Here is a 23,429-nt window from a genome sequence, read left to right as displayed (position 1 = left end):
CATCAAAGGGAAGAAATCAGAGTAATGAGAGGATTAATGTCATGTCATAGGCTGAAGCCAGGGCAGAATTTGCACATATTATGGGATTATATCTGGCTGTTAAAGGGAGACTCTGCAGCAAGCCATGTGCTTCCTGGTGACCTAAACAAAAGGATCAATTTGACCACTTATAAGAATCATATTTTTCTTAAGATAAAACCAAAGCAGCTGCTTGGTAGAAGCATTGAAATCTGAAAGAAATTTTCCATTGGTCCTTATAAAGATGACATGGGATAATGTCCTCAATAATATAGATTATCGTTTTTTACATTATTTTTGTCCATTTGGTTTTGTATGACTATTGAATAAGCAACTCTAGACCATCATTTAACCTTTTATACAGGATGACTTTATCAGCTTAGCGCTGATAAGGGTAGATTTGCAGGCTATCGTACACTCATTAAATAGGGAGTATATGTCATGTAGGCCGGTAGGAAATGTATAGGCCCTGCAGAGCATGGTTCAATCTTCTGTTTCTACAGGTTTATGTTTGGTTGGCTACTCATTCCCCCTAAATAGGTCTGGAATTTGGGTTCATTACTACTAGTTAGACCCTTGTATCTGGGTAAATACCGGTTTTTAGAAACTAGCTAAGTTTTGGGTTTTAGTACCTAATTCTCCTCAAGTTTAGTTTTTCTATAAATGCCTACAATTTCATTATTCAGAGACCTATAGAAATTGGTAAAGGTCTAAAAATTTACTCATCCAGAAACACGGTGATTCAAATAATTGAACCACTAGATAGTGTTAACTCTGACTGTGACAACTGGAGGGTGGAAATGATGCATTCATTGGTGCCCAGGACGGTGTTGGTCAGGCTCGGCCATGTTGTGCTGCAGTGACAATACATCCCCAAATCTCTGCGGCTTACAACAACAAAGGTTTATTTCTTGTGCCCACTAGATATTCATTACAGGTCAGCCAGGGCTCTGTTCCACAATGGCATGATTCTCACTTGAAGTTCATTTCCGATGGAGCAGTGTGTACCAAAGAGAAGAGAGAAGGTAGTGAAGCACGCACTGGTTCCTAAAGCATCCCCTGGCTGGGATCACATTTATTGGCCGAAGAAGGTCACATAGCCACTCATGCCTGACTTCATGCAGGCAGGGATGTGCAGATTTACCTGCTTGGAAGGAGAGAAGCCAGCCAGCATATGTGTGAACAGCCTGAAAGATTACACTAAATATTAGTAGGGCATCTTATTTTATTCTAATCAGTTATCATTTTAGTTACGCATTTTGTTGCTGCTGCTGTGATTACTGATCTCCTTTCTTTTCATCTACTTCATAGAAATACATGAAAGTGCAATCTGATCATGTCAGTCCCCTGTTTAACCCTGTGGCTGTTATTACCCCCTGGGCGGATTATAAAGTCTTCAGTAGAGGTAAACTGTGTAGTCAACTCAGCATGAGAGTAGAGTCTGAAGTATGTGGATCTGAATCCTGGCTTTGCTATTAATTGCATACTTTTACGGATGTCACTTATCTCTTTGAGTTTAATTTTATCTCACAAATGGATATAATAATTATAACACATACTTAAGAGGGTTGTTACAATGATGAAATGAAGCAGCTTGCATGCTTCAGATTTTACAAATTGATGGACAAAGAACTCATCCAAGCCTACCTTTCCAGACTCCCCTCCAGCCACCGTTCCCACTCCCCGGTCTAAATAGCTTTTGCTTTCTAATCATTACACAGTCTGTCATACTTCCTGCGTTTGCTCATGCTGTTTCCATTTCCTAGAATGACCCACTTCTCCAATGAGGAAAAACTCCAATTTAATTATTTTTTTAATTAATAGACTTCATTTTTTGAGCAGTTTTAGATTTGTAGAAAATTTAGGAAATAGTCTAGAGTCCCTCCCTCTTCTCCACTCCGTTTCCCTGTCATTAGCATCTTGTAGTTGTGTGGTATATTTGTTACAATAACCAATATTGATATCTTATTGTTAACTATAAAGCCCATAGTTTGCATTAGGGTTCACTCTTGGTGTTGTACAGCCTATAGGTTTTGAGAAATGTACAATGTCGTGTATCCACCATCATAGTATCATGCAGAATAGTTCACTGTCCAAAATATCCCCTCTGCTCCACCCATTCATTCTTTCCTCCTGCCCTGCAACCACTCATATTTTTTGTTCTCTATAGTTTTGCCTTTTCATATGTCATATAGTTGGGGGTCATACAGAATATAGTCTTTTCAGACTGGCTTCTTTTATTAAGCAGTATACATGTAAGGTTTCCTTCTTGTCTTTTCATGGCTTGAAATATCATTTCTTTTTAGTGTTGAATTATTTATGGTAAGGATGTACCAGGGTTTATGTAATCATTCACCTATTGAAAGACCTCTTGGTTGCTTCCAGTTTTTAGCAATTATGAATAAAGGTGTTACAGACATTCATGTGCATATTTTTGTGTGGGTGTAATTTTTCATTTCATTGGGGTAAGTACCTGGGAGCATGATTTGCATTATATCACAAGTGTGTTTAGTACTGTCGGAAACTTCCCAACCATTTTCCAAGTGGCTGTTCATTTTGAATTTCCACCAGCAGTGAATGAGAGTTCCTGTCACTCCACATCCTCACCAGCACTTGGTATTGTCAGTTTTGTTTTGGATTTCAGCCATTCTAACAGGTATATAGTGGTATCTCGTTGTTGTTTTAATTTACAATTCCCTAATGACATAAGATGTGGAGCATCTTTTCATGTGCTTATTTGTCATTGATATGTCTTCTTTGGTGAGGTGTCTGTTCAGATCTTTTGCCCATTTTAAAATTTGGTTGTTTGTTTTCTTATTGTTAAATTTGAAGATATTTTGTATATTTTGGATACAAATTCTTTGCCAGATATGTGTTTTACAAATATTTTCTCCCAGCCTGTGGCATGTTTTTGTATTCTCTTAATAGTATCTTCTTCAGAGCAGTTTTTTATTTTAATGAAGTCTAAGTTATCAGGTTTTCTTTCATGGGTTATGCCTTTGGAGTCATATCTAAAACTCCTTTCCAAACCTAGATCCCCTCGATTTTCTCTCATGTTATCTTCTGGGAGTTTTATAGTTTTACATTTTACATTTAGGTCCATGATTTAGTTCCAATCAGTTTGCTCAAAGATGTAAGGTGTGTATAGATTCACATTTTTTTGCATGTGGATGCCAGTTGTTCCAGTACCATTTGTTGAAAAGACTATCCTTTCTCCATTGAATTGCCTTTGCTCCTTTGTCAAAAATTATTAGACTATATTTGTATTAGTCTAGAGAATTTTCTTGAGTATATTAATGAATGAACAAATGAACCAACCAGCCAACAGAGTGAAAACACGCCTATGTCTCTGTAAGCTTTGGCCACTTGAAATGATTGGCTTTTACCAACATTACTGTGTTTCCCCGAAAATAAGACCTAGCAGGACCATCAGCTCTAATGCGTCTTTTGGAGCAAAAGTTAATATAAGACCTGGTCTTATTTTACTATAATATAGGACTGGGTATAATATAATATATAAAATATAATATAATATATAATATAACATAACATAATATAATATAATAATATAGTGTAGTGTAATATAGCATAATATAATATAATATAATATAATATTATACCAGGTCTTATATTAGTTTTTGCTCCAAAAGACACATTAGAGCTGATTGTCCGGCTAGGTCTTATTTTCGGGGAAACACGGTATATGCAGGATATACCAGTGATTCTAAAATACTACTGGGTAGAGAGTGGATTTTCTTCTACGTACATTTGCAGATGACTAATATGAGTAATATGCTTCAGCATATAAAGATGATGACACTTCTCACTACAAGTGGGGAAAACTTGTGTTATATTTTTTAAAGTTATGATGATGTAACTTCATGTTCTGTTTTCTGGTCATCTTCTACCATATCTTTGACATGAATAAAGCTAAGTGAGAATTATCTTGGTTGAGGTAGAAAGAGAAATTAAAATCTAAAATTTTTGAGCATCTTCCTTGTGCCATGTACTGAACCATACTTTTCGAAGTATTTTCTTATTTAGTACCTATCAAGGCACTATGAGGTAGTAATATTCCTATTTTACAGATGAAGAAACTGAGGTGTTGCGTAACTTGTGCAGTATCACATAGTTTGTCATTTGAACCCATGATTCCAGAGTCTGTCCCTATTATTTTACATCCCTCTGCCTCTTGGGTTTTAGGTGGTTAACCCAGAACCTTGAGTTTGTGGGCACGGAACTGGTAGGGAATACAAGGTGCATGTGGATTTGGGCAGTAAAAAAGAAAAACCATGTTTCTGGTACTTTTTCTAAATTGCATGTGATTATAGTCAATCAGTTATATCAAATATTCTCTATATATGTATTTAATCCTCCCACAAAATACAACCCTTATGAAAAACACATACAATAAGGGGGAAACTGCAAGATGTGAAGGAAAACATGTTTAAGTCTTTAGAATAATGTTTAATGGTAGTGTCATCAGTGTGGTTATAGTTTGGGCAGTTTACACTCTCTATTTTATGTATCAAACTAAAAGCCCTTAAAGGTGGTTTGAAAAAACATGAGCAAATTTCCTTCTCTAGCTCCATGTCCCATGGAACCGACTTGTCAGCTGTAGATCTTCTGCACAGATTTGAGTCGCAGAACAAGGGGTGATGATTTCTGTGCACTGAGTCCGCAGCTGGGAATCATGCTTTGGCAAGAACATGAGTGATTTATACATCTTGTAAAGAGAAAAGGATTGTCTTATTCCAACAAGATAGTTTGTTAGCGTAACCGTTTGTGTGCATTTTAGTATTCAAATACAGATGTTCCAAAATGTTTCCACTGTGGGAAGCAGCTGCTGCTATTCTAGCACAAAAATCTCAGAGAGATTAATATACAAAGGCAACGTGAACCTTAGTGGCAAATGTAGCATCTGCTTGAGGTGGGGCCTGTGATTCCCTGTAGATAGTAGGTCTTCAGATTCTCGTTAACAGCCTGAAACCATGTTTCACATCTAAGCGTATTCTACAGGAACAGGAACAGAGACAAGTGATTAATTTGTAATGCACTTAGCTGATAAATATCCTCACATGTTACTTGTCCAGGGGGCTGGAAAACACCGGACTTCATTTCCTATGGCAACTAATAGGGATATAGATGTTTGGTCATAATGACTGACGTTCTCACTTGCCTTTACGAGCTTCTGCTTGGTAAGAGGGCTCAGCCCCGCCAGCCCGCAGTCCCAAAACATTCACCCACACCTTGGTGATGCATTCCCGGGGAGCTTTGCAGTTTACTCAGGACACTCATGGGCACTGCTTCATCTAATCACACCCTAGCGCTGGGAAGTATGTACTCTATCATTATCAACACAATTTGCATATAAAGTAAACACGGGTAAAGAAGTGAAGTGACTTAACGCAGTTATGTACCCAGGGCCTCTGACTCTAAATCCTGTTCCATTCTTACACAACATCAAGCTGGCGCTCTAATTTCAGAGGCTGTGATGTGTGCTTCATAAATTATATCGTCCTTGCTAGAGATGCTGGTTTCCAGGACACCTGCCATGAAGCGTCCTAGCCTAACAGCACTGCCTGGTAACCAGAGGGTGCCAGGGGAGAGCTAATGCAGTAGTCCTCCCCTCGTTCCCTCACACCCCAGAGGGGAAATGCCCAAATACTCCCTTTCCTTATGTTCAGATAGCTTCAGCAAATGAGCTCCTATGCCTCCCTGGCGTTTGGAGAAATGAAGACCCAAAAGCATCCCGGGGCTGTCATTTGGAGTTGCCATAAACCGGAAGTTCCTAAGAATAGGGCCGCCTGGGGTGTGGTGCCTGCCCCAGGCCTTATAAATCCATCCCCTGCAATGTTCAAGAGCCCATTGCCTCCAACCACATCTACTGTTTGGAATTATTGAGTGAATTATTTATGGTTTACACATTTGACAGAGGTTCCTGGCTGAGTTTGAAAACACTCAGGTCCTCGCTAATGGGACCTAGAAATGTCTGTCTGGAAAACCGAGGCTCGGAGAAGTTAAGTTTCTAAAGGTGCCCAGGTCTAGTAAAGAGCAGTGCACTTTTGAACCGAGTACATCTGATTCTAAGTTATACTAGCTCCATAGTCACAGGCCACGTGCTTTACTTTGAGGGCAACAAAAATTTGCAGGTGGGAGGGTTTGTGGACTGTGCCCTGCTCCCCAGCCAGGCCTTGGTGGAGAAGAACCCCAGAGAGTGAGGTGGGGAGGGCCCAGTAGAGAAGTAGAGACAAGAGGCTGAGTCCCTGGGCTTGCAGCAAAGGAGGAAGAGGTAGATTCTCGGGCAGACGTGAGGAGTTGTAAGCAGAAGGCCCATGCACGGTGCGCTGACAGGAAGTCCTAACCTCCGGTTCCAAAGAGGCCCCCAAAGTGGGAGCCTGAGGCCAGTACACATCCAAGTGGCATGCTCTGTGGTGCCATCATAGCTGCTTCTGCCAGAGTCACACTGCTACCGCATTGTGACTTGCATGGAATTGTTTCTGCTCTCTACCACTCAGGACAAAAAAGGGAAAAAAAGGAAATTTGTAAGTATTTAGTTCCTCTCTATTTTCCTAAAGCTTTTGTTGGAACATCTGTGAAATGATAAAAGCAACTTAAAATGATATGAAACCCTTTGCACATGTGTGAAGCTTCACGACGATGGTCAGCGTCTCAGTTATTTTGATCAAGAACAATTTCACAGGCAAAAGAAATCGGGTAGCAAACGTATTAAAATATGAATAAAAGTGTTGTGAAGTACACAGACACAGAACACATCTCATAAGGAAATACCCTAACCCAGGGTGTGGGAGGTCCCTTGTTCTTATTCCTTAGCCTGGAGGCCCTGGCGAAGATGACTTGCCTTATTTGTGACAGAGCACACCCTTTGTTCTGCCAGCATCACATGTGCATGTTAAGAAGAGGGAGCAACATGAAGAGAGGGGGCTGCGTGGCCCCAGCTGTATGCACATTATGAAGGAAGGAAAGGATAGGCAAGCCTACAACTTGTAGAATGAAAAGAAGGGCAGAAAAAGCCCAGTGTAACTTCCCTTTTAAGTCTCTGCAAAGGAGGGAGAAACTAAAGACGAGAATCTAAGACTATATGCACTTGGTAAGATTCTAGAACCTATATATCATCTCCTTTTTTATTTTTGTTCCCATTTGATTCACTATACTGACACAGAGTCATTTTCATGAAAACTTATAACACAAAAAGGGCTCGTGTACTTTTCTTTAGGCAAGAAATTCATGAGTGACAAGCAGAATGAGGGGACTAGGAAGAGAGCATCTTTCTGTTCAGAGGCTGGGGTCCGAAGAGCCTCTAGGCAAGAAAAGCAAAGCTGGAAGAGCCAATGTGGGCCTGAAAAGGGGGTGATGAGCTGGGGGGTGGCTCAGTGGCGACCACCCCATTCAGAGGTGGAGGTTGTAACCCGCCCATTGTTTACCTCTAGGGCTCATCCAGACCTAAGCCCTCTCCAGTAACCAGCACTTATGAAGTCACGTTGAGGGAACAAAGATAAGAAAAGGATCCCCCAGTGGGCCCTTAATCACAAAGTTGCCAGTCACCCTAAGCACCTGCCTTACCATGAATGTGTCTATTTGCTTTGGGAGAAGACAAGCCTAGAGAAATGCTCAGGAGTGCAAAGAGCCAAGCATGGTTTTCTGCTATGAATTTGCTACGCTGTATTATATGGAGTAATTAATTTTGGTTTGCTTCAACATTTTCTTATACTGCAGAGGTTAATAGCTATCAACAGAGCCATGATATCATAATATTAGAAATGTCAGTGTCTTTCAGATGCTACGTGGAATACAACCTGTTTCTGTGAGATTAGGTATTGAAAGTTACTAATTAAATTACCATTGTCTTTTATTAGGAACTTTCTGTTTGGATGTGCTCTTTTTCAGTTCTGCACACGTCTGTGAACCACTGATAGAAATTAGGAATTGGATTGGATGGTTACAGGCAATCTCTGTCACATTCTATCTGCTGAAACAAAGCCGAACTGTTTTCTGATGTGCTTTCATGTCTCTGCCTTGTTCTTCTTTTCCAGGCAGCTTCATCAGCCCTGAGCAGCCTGGGCCACGTGTACACAGCCATTGGAGACTACCCCAACGCGCTGGCCAGTCACAAACAGTGTGTTCTCCTTGCCAAGCAATCCCGAGACGAGCTTTCCGAAGCCCGAGAGCTTGGCAATATGGGGGCCGTTTACATCGCCATGGGGGATTTTGACAATGCTGTGCAGTGTCACGAGCAGCATCTGAAGATAGCCAAGGACCTGGGCAACAAGCGCGAGGAGGCCCGGGCCTACAGCAACCTGGGCAGCGCCTATCACTACAGGAGGAACTTCGATAAGGCCATGTCTTACCACAACTACGTGCTGGAGCTGGCACAGGAGTTGATGGAGAAGGCCATTGAGATGCGGGCCTATGCTGGCCTGGGCCATGCTGCCAGGTGCATGCAGGATTTGGAGAGAGCCAAGCAGTACCATGAGCAGCAGCTGGGCATTGCTGAGGACCTCAAGGACCGGGCGGCGGAGGGGCGAGCGTCCTCCAATCTGGGTAAGGACAGAATTGCTTGCAAGACCCAGGCTCAGTGCCATGGGCTGGAAATAGCTGGAGTAGCCCACTGTCTTTTACAGAAATCTGTGTGTTTATATTCAGAAGAATCTCCCAGGGTGTGTGTTGTATATTTCCTTCAGACAGATTTCCTAGGAGCCCGCCTGCTCTAAATCACGTGATCCTTCCTGTCATCACGGTGCTCTAAGGATTAGAACTCTGAATTACTGGAAAAACAAAACACCCCAACCTTTTAATCTGTCTAGAGAGAAGAGAGACCAGATTTATCTAATTAGAGAGAAGGGGAATGAAATAAAGATATAAAGAGCTATGTTTGGTTTAAATGAAAGAGAAGCCGCTAGGAAGTCGTCAATGAAAGAGAATTTGAGAGGATTTTTGTTTAAAGGGATTTCTTTACTTGGTGACTTTAACCCCACAGGAAATGTATTTCCCTTAAAGTATGTGTATTCACAAATGATATTTATAGTTTTAGTACAAATGCAAAATTATTTTTTGAAAGATCTATTTAAATAAGATAGATTTGCTCTGTTTTACTAGTACTTGGTTACAATTGAGACATTTATAAATTTGGGGGAATTTATATGTAATGGTAAGAGACAATAGATGTTGTTAACTGGCTACTTTTTAGAAGATATTGTTATCTTGTCTCTGTACCCAAACAGATGTGGGTTCATACTGAGTGGAAGTATAAGCTAACTCATCCCTGTGCTTGGTGCCCCCTGGTCTGTCCTCTGTCCACAGGGACTCAGGGGGGTGGGGACAGGACAAGGAAAAGGCGACCTTATTGGTAATAGCATGTGCTTATCAGATATTAGTAGCAGCAGGATATAAAAAACAGCCCCTTTTCTTATGTGACCTACAAAACCAAGGCACCTCATCTCTATGTAATTTTAGCACTACTCCTCCCTCCCCACACCTCTGTTTATTGTAAACATGTGTTTTGTGAGTGTGGGTGTTAGAAAACGTCTGGCAGATCCCCGGAAATGACTCTGAAAATGGTACTGAGATCAGAATGACAGTCTAGAGTGTCTGTAAGGACCATAGAAATAAGCTCTTGGCATTATATATTCCTTCAACAGATTACAAGCATTTATTGAGTCATTACTATGTGCTGAATCCTCGATAGTTGCCTTAAGGGATAGAGAAGTGGCTTCTGTGAGAGACAGTGTTAATAATGTCATATTGCTGTGAAATCCTAGAAGAGAGACCCTGAGGGCTGGGAATAACCTAAAAGCTCTTGGGGGAGATTAGACCCCGGTGGACCTTGCAGAACAAATGAGGTTTGGTCAGGAATGGAATGGTATTGATGGTAAAGGATATGTGAAGGAAGGGATGAGACTCAATAGGTTGGCTTATCTGAGAGATGGGAGCAGGATTAGCCTTCAGGAACGTGCTAGAGGGTGGTAGAAGATTAGTATGAAAACTAGGCAAGGGATTTACTCTTGAAGGTTTTGAAATGTAGGAGTAAGAAGACAGACTAGATATTTAAGGAAAACAAGTCAATCAGTGGCACGGAGGGTAGATTGGGGGGCTTAGAACCTGGAGTTTAGACGGCTGTGCATATTGGACTGTTCACATTTTCTTTATCATATTGTGTTAGTTTGGGTAAGTTGTATTTTCTAAAGACGTTGTTTATTTCACTAAATTGGTGAATTTATTGGCATAAAGTTGTTGATAATATTTCCTTATTTTCCTTTATGCTGTTAGGATTTATAGTGATACACTCTCTTTTGTTTCTGTTATTGGTAGTTTGTGTTTTGCATCTTGTATCTCCCTCCTTTTCTGGATCATTCTAGCTGGAGATTTATCAGTTTTCTTGGTCATTCTTGTTAATTTTTTGTTGCTTGTCTGTTTTTTATTTCATTTATTCCCAGTCTTATTTTTAATAATCTTCTTTCTCTTTTAAGCATTTTATTTTATTTCTATTAGTTTCAGGTGTACAAAACAAGATACTGATTAGAACAGTGGTTAGGCACTTATGTAATTTATGAAGTGATCCCCCTAATGAGTCTAGTACCCATCTGGTACCATACATAGTTTTTACAACATTAGTGACTATATTCCCCATACTGTATTCACATCCCCGTGACTGTTTTGTGACTACCCATTTATACTGCCGAATCATTTTCTTCTTGCTTCTAACTGTGGGTCCTCTTTCTAGATTCTCAAGGTTGAACCTCAGATTATTGATTCTAGACCTTTATTCTTTCTAATATATGAGTAAGCATTTAAAAAATATAAAATTTCTTCCAAAAACTGCTTTAGTAGCATCCAATAATTTTTTATGTATTATGTTTTTACCTTCATTGGTTTAAAATATTTTCTAAAATCATTTGTGATTTCCCTGTAACCCCTGTTATTGACAACTGTTGTTTAATTTTAAAATATGTGGGATTTCCTAGATACTTTATTGTTATTAAATTCTAGTTTAATTTCACCATGGTCATAAAACATATTTTGTACCATTTCAATGGGTATAATGCTCTATAGATGTCAGTTAGGTCAAAGTTATCTTTGTCTTTTTAAAACTTTTTATCTATATGTTTTGGCAGATGCTAAGAAGGAAGTTGTTAAAATCTCCAACTATTATTGTGGACTTGTCAGTTTTTTTGTTTAATTCCGTGTGGAACATGACTCCTGTACTTTGAAGCTCTCTCATTGGGTGAATATTCATTTATGATCGTTTTGTCTTCCTGGCAGATTGGCACTTTTATCACTATGAAATATCCTTTTTTATCATTGGTCATACCTTTTTGTCTTGAAGTCTACTTTATCTGATACCAGTATACACACCGCTACCTTTTTATGCTTACTGTTTGTGTGGTTCATCTTTTTCTGTCTATTTACTTTCTGTTTCTGTGTTTTGATATTTAAAGTTTGTTTACTACAGATAATGTCTATTTAGGTGTTGCTTTTTTATTGGTTTTGATAATTATAGCCTTTTAATTGAAGAATTTCATCTATTTAATACTTAATCTAATTACTGATGTTGTTGGATTTAAGTCTATCATTTTACTATTGGTTTTCTGTTTGTCCCATTTATATTTTGTTCTCTGTTCTTTCCTGCCTAGTGCGGATTAGTTCAGTCATATAGATTTTGTTTTAATTTGCCTATTTGCTTTTTAGCTCTACCTCTTTGTAATATTTTTTGGTGGTTGCTCTAAGGATTACATTATGTATCTTTAACTTTTCATAGTCTACTTTAAGCTAATATCCTACCACTTTCTGTGAAATATAAGTACCTTACAACTTTATGGTTCCATTTACTCTCCACTCCCTGTGCTTTATGCTTTAGTTATGACATATTATTGCACCTAAATTCTTTTTAAACTCCTTAATAAATCTTTTTTTATATTAAATAGTTATTTTAAAGAATTAAGAGGAAAAATGTTTTCTCTTTATACACTTATTTATCATTAATTACCACATAATATTAATGTATTCTTTCCTAAGCATCTGAGTTTCTATCTGGTATCACTTCCCTTCAGGCTAAAGAACTTCATGTAGTATTTCTTGTGGTGCAGGTCTGCTAGTGATAAATTTTCTTCATTTTTGTTTACTTTAAAATGTCTTTATTTCACACTCATTCGTGAAGGCTATTATTTGCTGAATATAGAATTCTAGGTTGATACTGTTTTGTTTTTGTTTTTTTTTCTTTAAGCAGGTTAAAGTAGTCTTTTCAGTGTCTTTTGGTCCCCATTATTTCTGATAAAAATCAATGGAATTAATAAGCTGTATCACATGTGCTAATGTTTTCGTGACTGCTTTCAAGATTTCCTCTAACTTTGGTTTTCAGCAGGTTAACTATGATATGCCTAAATGTGGCTTTTTTGGGGTATTTTTTCTTCCTCTGGTTCTTTGAGCCTTTGAATCTGCAGATATACGAGGTCTGACAATTACGTTCGCGAACTTGTTGCAACGATGTTGCTAATCTTTTTTTGATATCAGAGGGATTATTCATTATGAATTTGTACCAACTGGACAAACAATTAACCAGGTTTACTATTTGGAAGTGACGAAAAGGCTGCATGAAAAAGTTAGATGATATGAACTTTTCGCCAACAATTCATGGCTCTTGTATCACGACAATGCACCAGCTCACATGGCACTGTCTGTGAGGGAGTTTTTAGCCAGTAAACAAATAACTGTATTGGAACACCCTCCCTGGGTGCACCTGATCTGGCCCCCAATGACTTCTTTCTTTACCTAAAGATACATGAAATATTGAAAGGAAGACATTTTGATGACATTCAGGACATCAAGGGGAATATGATGACAGCTCTGATGGCCATTCCAGAAAAAGACTTCCAAAATTGCTTTGAAGACTAAGCGCTGGCATTGGTGCATAGCTTCCCAAGGGAGTACTTCGAAGGTGACCGTAGTGATATTCAGCAATGAGGTATGTAGCACTTTTTCTAGGATGAGTTCACGAACTTAATTGTTTGACTTCATATATCTTCCCTCAAATTTAGGAAATTTTTACTTATTTTTTTAAAAAATATGTCTTCTTGCCCATTCCTTCTCTCCTCTATTTATGAGACTCTGCATTATTTTAGACCTTTTGGTATTTTCCTGTCTACTACTGAGGCTCTGTTAGTGTTTTTAATCTTTTTCCTATGTGTTCTTCAGGTTTGAAAATATCTATTAATCTGTCTTCAAGTTCACTGACTTTCTTTTGTCATCTCCAGTCTTCTGTTAAACCCATCCAGTGATGCAGAGTTGGGGATTCCCTAAGACCATTCTAACTTCTGACATCAATTGCAAGCAGGGGTCCTCAAGACCACCCTCACGTATAGTAATTCACTAGAAGGACCCACAGAATTCACTGACAGTGGTTGTACTTACAGTTACGATTTATTACAATGAAAGGATATAGATTAACATCAGCCAAAGGAAGAGCAACATGAGGTAGAGTCCAGGAGAGTTCCAAGCTTGAAGTTCCCAGCTGCTTTCTCCCAGTGGAGTCATGGATAGTGCTAGCTCCTCCAAGCAATGACGGTGACAGTAGGCATAGAGTATTGTCACCCAGAGAGGCTCACTTGAGCTTTGGTCTCTAAAGTTTTATTGGACATTGGTCACATGGATACGGTCTAACACCTGCGTGGGTGATCTTAGTTTAGAGCCGCTTTGGAGGTTGGGCCAAAAGCCCCTGCCGTAAATCGCGTCGTTAGCAACCATCGACTATCTGGCATGGCCAATACCCTCCCATAAACAAAGGCAGGCCATTTGAAGGTCTTGGAGATTGCCTTCCAGAGCTGAGTGTAAAGGTCAGACCTCTCTCTGGGCTAGGTTAATTCTTTACTGCATACGTGAACTTTAAATTTCAGATGTGTATTGTATTTTTTAGCTCTAGATTTCCTATTTGGTTCTTTCAATTAAAATTTCTGTTTTTCTGCTAAGATTTATATGTTTATTCATTACATGTATATTTTCTTATACATAGCTAAACCAAGTTATTACAAAAGCTTTTAAACCTTTTCTGCTAATTCCATGTCGGCCTTCTCAGAGTTGGTCCCTAGAGACTGCCTGTTGTTGATGTAGTTTTGTAACAGCTTGGTTGAGTTATAATTCACATACCATACAATTTACTCATTTAAAGTGGATAATTCAGTAGTTTTTAGTATAGTTGCAGAGTTATGCATTGATTGCCTTTTGTACTATTAGTCACGTATTATTTTCGTTGTGTATCCTATATCCAGTAATATGGGATTATATCCCATATTAATGATATTTTATAGTATGTGAATGATACTTTATAGAGATTCTGGATTCTGATGTACTTCTCTTAATGGTATTGATTTTGTTGTTGTTTTACCAGTTAACTTGCCTGAATTCAAACTCTAAATTCAGTCCTCCCTGTGGTGGGTGGCAGTTGAAATCTCTGTTTGGGTCTTTTACTTGCTTGCTTTATGCATGTATTTATGTATGTATGTATGTATGTATGTATGTATATACGTATGTATGTATGTATGTATTTATTGGGGGGGTGTCTTTTAGCTTTAACTGGCTGCTTAGATTTTGCCTTGCACAGGCATATTTCAGGAGTTAGAGAGAGATTTAGGTAGAATTTATATTCAGAATTCAAGGCTCCCCACTGTGGCTTTCTCTGGGATTTTTTCCCTTTGGTTCTTCAAGTCAGTAAGACTGTATTTCTACCTGAGTTTTAGCCTCACCACATGATATTAATTGGGGCTTACCTTGGGTTGGGGGAGGGCGCTCTCTGGCATTTTAAAACTGAGAAACTTACCCAATGTCATTCCCTTCTTCAGATGGTCAGCTGCAGCCCCCCCTGCCGTTTCTCAGTGCTCGTGGTGGCACTTCAGTGCCTTTAGGTGGCTCTGTTCCCTGCGTCTTCCGTGCCATTGCTCCCCCCAACCCCACCCCAGATTTCACAGTTGTTATCTGTAGGAGGGGTGGTCTGAAGGAGTTACTCCTCTATTACTGGAACCAGAACTCTTCCTATTCATTTTTAACCCAGTGCAATTTTCAGGGCTCCTTTTGTCCCCTGAAAAAGATCAACAGTGAACTCCTCATGGCTGAATTTTGAGGTCTTTTGACAGTTCTAAATTTCCCTAATCAGTATGCAGCATTTGGAATGCTTTACTAACCATTCCTTGAAATTCTTTCCTTTCTAGTTTCTGTGAAGCACACTGTCCTAATTTTCTTCTTGGCTGCTCTTCCTGTACCTTCTTCACTGGCTGTTTTGTCCTCCCTTTAAAAAAAAAAAAAAAGAGAACAATTTTTAGAAGTTATAAAAGTGGTACTTACTTTTATTTTTAAAAAAATTCTTATAGTACAAAAGTGTATAAAGTAGAAAAAAGAGATCCATCTCCTTACAATTTTACTTTCTTCCATCCACTCCTTATAGTTAACTACTGTTAACAATTTGGTCAGAATCGTTTTACTATGTATTCATATGTAGACACATGGCAGTATAACTATAACTATATATGTAAATAAACACGTGTGTACACATTGTTCCTTTTTTAAAACTTGTATCAGTACACACACACACACACACACAGTGCCAAAAAAAATGTATACACATTTTAAGAAAGGAAAAAACTGTATTAAAATTGGAATACTCAATATATACCGATAACAAAAGATGAATACAAGTCACGTTTGACTTCTGCAATTACAAGAGGTGCTCAAAGTGGTTACCATCAGTGTCCAGACACTTCTGATTACGGCGAACTACTGCTTGAGCCACATTGACCAAAGTGTCTACTTGTATACGTTTTTTTGGCACCCTGGTTTATATATTTTTTTCTGTAGACTGATTTTGCTATTCTGCTTTCTCTCTTAGATGTCCCTTTGTGTCATCACTCAGCTATCCTACATTATTTTAAATGACCCCTTTCCATTGTATTGACATTTGTTAAATGTAGGAATTCTTGTGTTTTGTTCCTTCATCCTTTTCTATTCTTTCTTTATATATCTCCCTTTATAATTTTTACCACCATACTTTCAATGGCTATTTCAATGTGCATTATTTCTAAATCTGTATTCACCAGCTCTGACCTCCTGCCTGAGCATCATTTCACATTTCCAAACGTCTAGTGGATACTCCATCTGAGTTTCATGGTGATTTGTCAAAATTAGCGAGTCCAAACATGAAATATCTTTTTGCTAAATTAACTGCTTTCCCTAGATGTCCTAATTCTGTTGATGACAGCTCCACCTCTAGCCCTATGACGCAAACTGTTATTATTCCTGATCACGGGTGAGGATCCAGAGATGAACAAACATTTGTGACTCACCCAAGATCATGGAGTAAGAGGCAGAGTCAGGGCTAGACTTCAGGCTGGTGATTCCATGTCCGTGGATGTTCCACGATCTGTGGAAGTTCCCACTAAAATGGTGGATTCCAGTGGGAGCCATGCTAGGATTACCTGGCCTAGGGCTAAAAGCCAAGGCCAGTTTCCTTCAAGTTTCCTACAAGTTTCCTTCTTCTGCACCTACCCACTCCCCACCCCAACCATGCACAGGAAGATGAAAAAGAGAAGCACCGCTAAAAGGGGCTATAGGTCACCTTGAAGCAGTGGACCCTGCTTGTGCCCAAGACAGCAAATGTTCCAAGAGAAGTATAGGCACTATCAGAATGGAACTGCCCTTCTTCTTTTTATCCTGGAGAATCTATTGCTTATTGATTACTTGCACTGAGCTAGACACTTTGCACACATTATTTCATTTTATCCTCACTACAAAGCTGTGTGGTAGGCACGGAAGTCAAGTTAGTGGCCCAAATTCATACAGTTTATAAGCAGCAGAGGCAAGATCCAAACCCAAGTCAACTTGCTCTCTTCTCCAGCCCACAGGCCCACGCTGAGCCCTACAGATTTATAGAACAATTAGTTCTTCTGCTTGAGAAGCATAGACGAGACTACACAGATTGTCAAAGTCTAATAATGTCCATGATATAGGAAGCCAAACCACATCCCAGCTTTTCATTCAAAGCAGTTCCTATTAAGGGTCATGAAAAGGGAACATATAAATATAAATTTAAAAAGAAAAAGTCTGAAACAGATTTTTCCAGACATCTGAAAAAGAAAGGAACAAGAAAGTGCTTTCCATGTTTGAAATGAGAAATGGAGAGAATCAACTGAAACAGGAGATTTTCCTGATCAAGCACCGGAGGACTCACAGAAAATGATTCAGACTCTCATTAAGGTTATGACATGCACGTCCTGTGCTGTGGCCCACACCTATCAGTGCCTAATAAATATTAATAATATTTGTTCTCTCCTTTAGGTCAAGATTTGTTACCCTGGTTGTCTAGACGTTGCTATTTAAAAGGCTCTGTGATTTGCTTACAGATACAGGGCGTCGGTAAACATGTGAGCAGGAACAGACGGGGCAGTAAATCTTGGTCAGAGCCGCACTTTGGACTGTTGCAGGAGAGGCTGCAAAAGTGTTGTTGGAATAATGAAGTGGATGCTTGCTGCCAGGTCCCAGAGTTCCGTCTCCAGCAGGCAGAGTCTAGCAGTAAATTAGCTTATGTTTCAGCTTGGCAGTTGGCACTTGGTTCATTTGTAGATGCTAATTGTAATCTGATGTTATCAGCAGCAGGTAATTGAAATGGGCTTGATGAATTACTTAATTTCCTTTAATAGCTGAGTCTTCAAGAACTGAATAAAGAAGATAAGGTGATCAGGAGGAAAATACAACAGCTCTGTCTTTCTAATTAGTGCTTGGAGGTTTTTCTTCTTTACACAAATGATTATGAACATGTGAGGCTGAATAGGTTTATGAGTCAAAAGCCCCCGTGGGGGCATTTCCCATTAGGCAGCCGGGTCCTGAGCATTGATAACACTTCGGTTAGGACTTCAGAAAGGAACACTTGAGTGATCACTGTGGAGAGCGTTCATTTCTGAACACGACTTGGTTTTCCCAGACGTAGGTGGGCACTGCCTCCCGGGGGCACGGCCACTTTGGCGCTCTCCCAACCTTCAGCCTCTCTCCCGTGGCCGTTTTCTGTGAGCCACGCTGCCTGGCACCGTGCAGTGGGGCCCCACAATGATGTTATTTGCTGGCTCCTGCCACCCACACCTGCCTGCACCTAAGTCTTCCCATCTGTAGCAGCTCCTGGATCACCCTCTGCTTTGCCAGCAATGGTGGGTGCAGATGTGGCCCTGAGTCCTGCCATCTGTGCTGGACGCTGCCTATTGGAACTATGCCACGTGACAGCGATGAGCTTTGGGGTCTTTCTTCTGGAATCATTTGGCTCTGCTCTTCGTCTCATGTTTGTTCCCTAAGGAATCCGTCTGTTGTGGGCGGCGCCTTTGGGGGAATTTACTTTTGACTGATTTTTTGAGAAAATCAAAATAGAAAATGTAGAGCATCAGAATTCGGTCTGTTAGATAGACATGTGGAGCAGATACAGCAAGTGATTCTTCACATCGCCTCTGTGCTTCGCCTTCATGGTGAGTTCTGTTTAAAGAACTGCTGTTAGAGGGTAAAGACTCCGGGTCTCTAAGCTACCACCACGATGGGGGCAGTGAATGCCTTTGATGGTAAATGCGTTGCAGGATTCTGGTAGTATTCTACTTCTTGGTCTGAGCAGGCGTTACATGGCTGTACTCATCTTGTGATTATTTGTTGAATTGTATGCTTAAGATTTTGTGCCTTTCTGACTATATGTTATACTTTAATTAAAGGTGTACTTTTAGAAACACATTGTACTCTAGGCCAGCGTAGCGTTGGAATGGTATGCCTTCCTTGATCCCATCCATGCCCGTGGCTTTCACCACCAAAAACCAGTCCCCGAAAGCCAGATCTCATTCTGACAGACATCTATCTACTCTTGCTTCCTAAACACCTCCATCTGCCCCAGATAAGCCTCTTTCCAAGTCTGTGATTTCATGTTGTGTATTTCCTGTTTCTGAGAATGACACCCCAATCTCAGTGCCCAACCTAGAAATCTCCAAGTTATCCTGGGATCCTTACCTCCTTCCCTCACAGCCCAGAGCTGTGAATTCTGCCTCTCCCAGCAAGTTCTAATGTATCTGCAGGGCTGTGTTTTCAGCCTCTCACCATCTCTTGCCTTGGTCATTGCAACAGCTTCCTCTACACTGGTCTCCCAGCTTCTCCTTCCGTTCATTTTCCACATTGCTTCCGTGGTAACCCTCTCAAAACCCCAACTGCTCAATCTTATCATATCATTTCTATACTTAAAACCCTGCAGTGGTTCCCCATAACCTTCAGGCTGAAGTCCAAACTCCTTGACCTGGTGTGAAATAATACAACAAAGAAATATATTTATATATTTATATTTATGTGTCGATCTCTGTCACCAGTTCCTGACACAGGGCTCCTAAAACGCTTATAATTTCCTAAGTAATAAGAACACTTGCGGTATCTTTTGTTCTGATGAGGTGACTCTGGGTAGATGCCTGAATGGCTCCTGGATGGAGGCTGGTCACCAGAAAGACCAAGCCATCATTAGAAGCTTGGAATTTTCACCCCCACCCTATCATCAAGAGAGGGGAGACGGGTTGGAAATGGCGTTAATACTTGGTCATGAGGAAGCCTCCGTAAAATCCCAATAGGAGGGGTTTGGAGAGTGTCCAGATTGGCAAAAACATTCACGTAGTAGGAGTGGGACGTACCCCAACTTCACTGGGACAGAAGTTCCTGCACTCAGGACCCTTCCATATCTCACCCTATGTATCTCTCCATCTGGTTGTTCATCTGTATCTTTTATCATATCCTTTAGTAAACTGGTAAATGTGTTTCCCTGAGTTCTGTGAGCTGTTCTAGCAAGTTAATTGAATCTGAAGATGAGGTCATAGGAACCTCTGATCTGTAGCCAGTTGGTCAGAAGCACAGATGATAACCTGTGCCTGCAAGTGGCATCTGAAGTGGGAGTACAGTGGGGGGCAGTCTTGTGGGTGGGGCTCTGCCCTTACCTGTGAGATCTGACACTGTCACTGGGTAGATAGTGTCAAAACTGAGTTGAATTGTAGGACACCGGCTGGTACTGGAGACATGCTTGTTGTGGGGGGGGACCCCCACACATTTGGTGATCAGAAGTGTCAGAAATGGTGTTCTGTGTGAGTAGTAAAGGAGATTCACAGGAAAGAAACAGTAGGGAAGAACCAGGTTTTTCCTTACATAAGAGAGAAAAAACGAAGTTTTTCTGTTTACACCTGGAATATTTATTTTTTTAACAACTCTCAACCTTCAAAAAGCATTTGTGAGCACCTACTGTGTGTCAGAAACTATGCCAGTGGCTCTTTGGTTGATAAAGCAGGCATTTTAAGTGCTTGAAGGAAAAGTACTTAGTGATTTCAGAAAGTATTACATGGGGTGTAATTTTAATAGTGGGTGGTGGTGTCAGAAAACTCTTCTCTGAGGAACGGGCTCCAATTTATCCAACAAAAAAGTTCAAATAATTACTTTTTTCATATTTACTGTTTTCATCCATTCATGCCTTACTATACTTTTTTCAAGTCCAGGTATCATTCCTGCTGCTTCCGCTTCCATAGACCAGGGAGACTAATTCTGGGGAACAATGGCAATTTCTGTGCATTTATGTCGAACCTTCAAATTCCTGTCAGTATAAATGATCTCTAAAACTCTTTACTACTGTAAAAAGCTCAAATTCTGTTCATTTTCCATGGGAAGACAATGTATATAGAAGCTGAAACTTGATTCTTAAAGCCTTTTAAATGAACCAAAAATATAATCAGCTTGAGAAATAGTTAAACCAGCAGGTGGTAATTATGTTTTATGGTATCATTTTAGTTTTTCTCCTTTATGGTTTTAGGAATACTGAATGGAGCAGATTTTTCTCCTTTTATATAGTCTTTTGCCCTATAGCTAAATGAGACAGTCTGATTAGCAGGCTAAGTAAAAATATGTTAACCTTTTTGGATCTTTATCCAAGAAGTTTACAAAGCATGGCTAAAATGAGGCCCTTTGTGCAGTTTTGAAGAACCCTAATGTTTATTACTTTTGGACAAAAAAATCACCAGGGTATCACAGTTTCTTCTTTTAAGTACATGAACTTTATAGTCTATTCTCCTCTGCATTTAACATCTAGCCATAGGAAACTGATGCTAGCTTCCCTTTTAGGTATTCAAATAACAGGTTCCATAGAGAATATATGAAAAGGCCTTTGTGATCCCTCCAACACACCTTTGAAATGGCATGGAAGTCATGATACTAAGGAAAGGAATGCACTTCGGAGTGCCTCCAGGGTGCTAACACTGTACTTGGTGCAGTTCCTTATGCAGTGTTTCCTTCGTTCATTTAGAATTTCAGAAAGATGAGGCTTATTATTCCCATTTAGTAATGGAAAACCTAAAGAACAGAGAGGTTCCCGTTCTCAAAGGTCCCACAGCTACTACTGTGTGAATTGAAAGTCGGGGTTCTTTTTACTATGTCACACTGCTTCTCTAAAGAAAGGGCCAAAATTATTTAGGTAAGATCTAAAGCTGTAGTGTTTTTAAATGACAAGGACAGTTTGACATTGTAACTGGAAAGAGAGCATTTCTTTTTGCCCACAGCTTCCTTTTATTCTCAGTCCCCCATCCCCATTTCTTACTGGGTGCACCCAAGCACACCTCCAGGCGGATTGCAGGGCACAAGTGTGGCTGCTCATTTACCACAACTTGGACTCTTCCCTCTTTCCCAGCGTGAAATCCACAAGAGGCTCAAGTGTTTAAGACTCTTCAGCATAATCAGTAATTTCAAGGTCCCTTCAAAAAGTAGCTTTCATCGAGAACCATTTTCAGCATGTTGTTGAAGAAATTCTTCTTCGGGCTCTCTCTGACACAGCAGAAAATGCATTTGCTGAATTGGATTAAAGCCGGAATGCAACTTTTAGTGGGTATTGCTGACTCAGCGTGTCCCCACTTGACTTTCAAACAGCTTTGTTAGCTCCTGAATAGTGGCTCTCAGTTTTCAATGGACTTCAAAAAGGGGTCCTTTCTGACCTCCTTTGAAGAGTTAAGTTACTCTGGAAAGTGAATGCTTTCATTTTCTAGTAAAAATTGCATTGATGCCATTTAAAATGTTTCCAAGAGCAATTAAAAAGTGAAGTAAACGCTTTGTTGTTATGTGTCCAATGGAAGCTCTCATCAGAAGAGCCCCAGTGGCAAAAAAAGTAACAGATTTGTGTTCCTGAGCCAGAATATCAGAATTGGCCACTTACTTGAAACAACAGCAATTCTGTAATTGTGTTTTCCTGATTCAAATGGAAAGTCCCATCAAATCCATTATCTAATACCAAATAAGACAAAGACAGCTTATAACATGGCCCAGCTGTTGGAGTGCTCTGGAGGGAGATATAATATGCTCTGTGACTCAGTAAGCAGAAGGTAATGGACTAAAAGTTATCAAGCCCTTCACGACAAGGAGATCTGGAGTTTAACCAGAAATTTCAGACTGTCGTCCTTAACAAAACAGATGGTGTTCTCCAGCCCATGGCACCATCCGGCGAGCTGGCATGCCTGCCTCCACAACTCCTGCTACTTCTTAAATGCCTGATGGAGAAAGACATTCTCTTTGTCATCAGAGAAGAAGTTGCCCTACTCTGTGTGTGACAAAGGGAATGAGAAGCACCTATGTGCTGAATCTTTTACCGAACACTTTTATGATCTTTCTGCTTTCAGGGCTGTGGCATTTTGCATAAGAATCCAGTTGGTCTGTTCTTTTTCCTTTTGCTGGTACTGTAGAAACCATTCAGATTGTGTGCTGATTTCGCTCCATTTTGATCACTAAGAAATCCCATTCACAAATGGCTGCCTTGACATGTTATGGGTTTTTACAGTGTTGTATAACTAGGGTGACTATATTATATCACTTATCACTAGGACAGTTCCAGGCACCACTGGGATATAGGATATTGAGTCACCCTACATCTCACGTACCTGTGAAAAATCTGACTGCTGTAGTCAAATGTCCTGGCTCTAGATCTCAGCTATGTCATTTACTGGCTTTGTGACCTTGGACAAGGTGCTTAGTTGTTCCCTGCCTCAGTTTTTCATCTGTGAAATGAGTATAATTATAGCACCCATCTCACAAGATGACTGTAAGGACTGAGTGAGTTATGTGTAAAGCCCTTAGAATAATGCCTGACACATAATAATTACAAATGTTTTAATCATTATCATCATCATCATAGTTTTATATCATGTGTGAGAGGAGTATATCATTTGTTAACACAAAACTAAAATGCTAAAAGAAAGGTGAAAATGCTACTGAAATACATAACATTTCTTATGCTTGAAAATAATCTGATCCATTGAAAGTGGTTATCAAGGGCCAGCAGTACATGTTGACATCTGATATCTTCATTGCTTTTTTCTTCCCAGCTTTACTGA

General features: G+C 39.9%; 1 protein-coding gene across 4 annotated transcripts in view; it reads left to right on the top strand.

Moving 5' to 3' along the window:
- TTC28 (tetratricopeptide repeat domain 28) overlaps nt 1-23,429 on the top strand; it is a 624,117-nt gene that overhangs the window by 437,911 nt on the left and 162,777 nt on the right. For all 4 annotated transcript variants that reach the window (XM_033097458.1, XM_033097460.1, XM_033097461.1 and 1 more), the window contains one exon: nt 8,073-8,580. In XM_033097458.1, the coding sequence (XP_032953349.1) occupies nt 8,073-8,580 (508 nt within the window). The remainder of the gene's footprint in view (nt 1-8,072; nt 8,581-23,429) is intronic.

Source organism: Rhinolophus ferrumequinum, chromosome 25 (assembly GCF_004115265.2).
Source record: "Rhinolophus ferrumequinum isolate MPI-CBG mRhiFer1 chromosome 25, mRhiFer1_v1.p, whole genome shotgun sequence".
Taxonomy (NCBI): domain Eukaryota; kingdom Metazoa; phylum Chordata; class Mammalia; order Chiroptera; family Rhinolophidae; genus Rhinolophus; species Rhinolophus ferrumequinum.
This window is presented reverse-complemented; position numbering and strand designations above follow the sequence as displayed.